Here is a 3,653-nt window from a genome sequence, read left to right as displayed (position 1 = left end):
TCAATGCCTTCAATCCTCCACCCATTGTTTACAACACAACCTTCCACTTTCACCTGCAAATTCATATCACCGATGTTTAATATGAAGATACAACAGGACCATTCCACTGTTTTTAAACCATAAGATATATGCTGCATTTWTCAGAACTTGTATTCTAATCTTTAATACAAGTTGTTAAAAATGCTCACATACCTCTGCATCATCAACACAATCAACAATAAGAGCTCCATCTAATGAGAGGTCTTCGATAAGAATGTTGCCACCCTTGATGACCAATGTAGATTTTTGAGAAACTGAATTGTTTCCTCTCACTTTGCTTTTAACATCAGCAAACGTGACTGCCCATTTTGGTTTCCACACGATACGTGACCACACTTCCACCTCTTGACCATTAAAGACTTGCGTAATTGGGTCATCTACCTTCACACCTACCTGGAGACACACATAAGAAACTGGAAACCATCAGAAAACCGACACTGATTCAATATCAGATAACTTGGTTCACAGGGAGGGGTGGTTATTCAATGAACCATATAAATTTCATTGGGGAATAACCCACTCAAACCCATGATAAATCGCAAACCCAAGACTTGTCCAATGACTCACTAAGTGGCATGCTACGTAAAGTGTACTAAGAAACTAGCAGGGGCACAAGAATGTTAAAGAATTCTGAGCAATTGTTCAAATTTTGCTGACCTTTCTTAGAATCATGCTGTTTGCTCGATTAAATTGCCATTTCTCCAGAAGTAGCGCTGTGATATGGATTTCCCTTAGGTACCTTCAATTCATGTCAAGCAATTGTCAATGAGAAAATAGGAAGTCCGTACGGTTAAAAGCTTCATCCCTCACAAGAATAGCAACTAGAAAACATACGTCAAACAGATGCTCATTAACCTTTCATTTGTTATTTATTTCAGATATACAGTTACCTGAAATCCATTTTTCCTCTTGCAAAGCTTTGCTTAATGAATTTGACAAACATTTCATTTTAAATGTAATCTACAATGAGAGTAAAATAAGTACCTTTGCAGCATCCTCGGCGTTGTTCTTTACAGGTGCATAAGCAAGCCATGTTTCTGTCACCTAAGAAGTTAGAAAATACAGTAAAGGCGTTAAAATTGTTAGATATACCAGCATTAATCGAGGTTGCCCTCATCTGGCATGCCATTTAACACATTTTGCTTGACTATATATCCTCCTTCGCCTAAAAACATCGAGAATACTAATTAAGCCAGAGAACCCGCATGCAATATACAACTTTCATGACCCGGTGGAACCTTTTTCTTGTTCTAGCAATTGTTTTAAGTTTCATAAACTAAACTGCAATGCTCCTTTAAGTTAGCAATTATAAGATCCAAAAGGTGGGCCAATAAAAAAAAATACTTGTCGATTACAAAGTCAAGATAGCAAAATGACATGAGGACCAAACACAAGAACTTTTAAAAAGATTAATTTGATACTATATCGATATATTTTTTAAAATATTTTTAAATTTATATTTTATTTAAAAATAAAAACATTATCGTAGTTGAGGGTGCTTCCCCCATGGTTCCTCTGTTTCAGGGAGTAGTGGAGTTAGATGGGCTTGTGCGAGAAAGGTCACGGATAAATGTTGATATAAAGACCTATTCTAAACGGTTTATTATATTATTATAAAATATTTTATATATTATCTCTAAAAAAATTACGTTTTTGGTCCATCTGGTTATTAAAGATTGTGATTTTCGTCCATATTATTTAGAAATTACGTTTTCTATTTCTGTTATTTATAATTCATTGTTATTTTTGTTCTTATGAATTGTGATTTATTATTGTTTGGTATCTATGATTTATAACTATTTATTGTTTAAGTCTCTTATTTTAAAAGATAGAAATTAAAGAGATAAAATTAGCAATAAATTGCAAACTATAAAAACAAAAGCCTTAACTTTCATACCGTAAGGACAAAAATTGTAAATTTAAAACCATAGAAACGAAAAGTATTATTAACAAATCCCCTGAACCAAAATTATGATTTGTTTTTATAAAAATATTATTCTCAAGCTATTAAGGTCATCAAGATAAAGTTTTAATTTACAATCACATCTTTTCTTTTTTAAGCATACATTATTTATATACAGTAAAATAGAACAAATAAACTCACATACCCTCTACACATTTGATGAAGTTTGAACTTTTGACTAACTAGGAGACCAATGACTAATAAACCGCTAAGTCAAAGGCCCTTTGGTTACACCATCACATCTTTTTGAATGGAAATGGTAAATAGCAGCAAATTTTGATATACCATAACGTAAAGTTAAGGTTTATGATCAAATTGGTCCATTGCAATTCTAAGTTTAAATCGTGGTCAACAAGAATAAAAAGAAAAAAATAACTTAAAGTTTATATAGATGTTAACATAGGTATGTCTCAACAATTCAATAAAGCTGAAAACATTTCAATTTCCAGATCGAAAATATAGTATTGGAGTAAGCTTTGTTTTATGGATGACCTGACTAAGCAATCAAAATGATATCTACATTTGGGGTTTGCGATTTAGTATGGCAAAAATAGTTCAAAATTTATCAGTAAAACATAATTTTTCAATTTATTTTTAGAGTAAATTACAATTTTCATCCCTGCGGTTTAGAAAGTGTGATCTTTATTGTCGGATGTGATCTTTATTGTCGGATGTGATCTTTATTGCCGGAGTTAGGCCTTTGTATGACGGATTGATTGATAGTAGGATCAATGATGTTTAGTTTCATTCAGGATCGACATGCCCCAGGTTTGAAGAATTCGATGACAGGCCTTCGCTGCAAAAGATCCCGGAATTGGTCGATTCGGAATCGGCTGGATTGGAGGAATCCGGAGCCACAAGGATCTTCAACGGGTTCGAAAGTCTTTTGATTCCAGGCGGCCGGCCCAATTCTATGGGCTTCGCTATAATTCGAACCGGCATTTCCTTTGATAGATAATTGTTTGTAATTTATTGTTATTTTTGTTTTTGAATTAATTCATCCATTTAAGTATGAGGGGCCAAAAGACGAAAAAATCTGCGGTGAAACATGTCTCTGGTATCAATTGAGGTTGTGAAGCGATCGATTTCATTTGTTATTGGGTGTTTTTTTCCTTGATCGGTTGTTAATCTTGAACAAGAGTTATTTTTTCTTAATTTTTTAATTTAGATTTAGATGGATCAAGGTGTATTTATGGGTTTTGCGAAGGACATCGGGATGTATCAAGGTCTATTTCTTGCTGCCAACCCTATAGTGATACACTATTTTGCATAGGGTTTTTCTAACCCCACCCCCTCCTATCGGTGCATGTGAGGGGGGTGAGATTGTGTAGGGGGTGAGTATGTGAGGGTGAGGGTGAGGGAAAGGTGTAAGGGTAAGAGTGAGGGTTGGTGTGAGGAGGAGGGGGTGAGAAGTGACGTAAGGGGGTGGGGATATCAACCCCCTTTTGCATAATGTGATGCAAAGTTTATCATAATCTGTTTTTGGCTATATCTTTTTTTTAACACTATGCATCTTGGGATATCACATTGTGCATATTATATATATACTAGATGCGTACTCGCGCAATGCAGCGAGATACATCGTGATTTTAATATTTCATTTTATTCTTTATCTCAGTCGATGTTATAATATGACTTTATGTGATTTTAA

At 34.3% G+C, this 3,653-nt stretch overlaps 1 protein-coding gene across 1 annotated transcript in view; it reads right to left on the bottom strand.

Annotated features, from left to right (window-relative positions):
• Window positions 1-1,121, bottom strand: part of LOC112518215 (UDP-sugar pyrophosphorylase 1-like) — a 14,122-nt gene extending 13,001 nt beyond the window's left edge. Inside the window, exons 1-4 of the mRNA XM_025125835.1 lie at window positions 1,024-1,121; window positions 697-778; window positions 193-432; window positions 8-53 (exon numbers count right to left, since the gene is read on the bottom strand). Of these exons, the coding sequence (XP_024981603.1) occupies window positions 8-53; window positions 193-432; window positions 697-778; window positions 1,024-1,034 (379 nt within the window). The 5' untranslated portion in view covers window positions 1,035-1,121. The remainder of the gene's footprint in view (window positions 1-7; window positions 54-192; window positions 433-696; window positions 779-1,023) is intronic.
• Window positions 1,122-3,653: the final 2,532 nt, after the last annotated feature.

This window comes from Cynara cardunculus (genome assembly GCF_001531365.2).
Source record: "Cynara cardunculus var. scolymus isolate 2C chromosome LG 1, CcrdV1, whole genome shotgun sequence".
NCBI classification, from domain to species: domain Eukaryota; kingdom Viridiplantae; phylum Streptophyta; class Magnoliopsida; order Asterales; family Asteraceae; genus Cynara; species Cynara cardunculus.
Note: the sequence above shows the minus strand (reverse complement) of the source record. Positions and strands in the feature narration are given on the sequence as shown.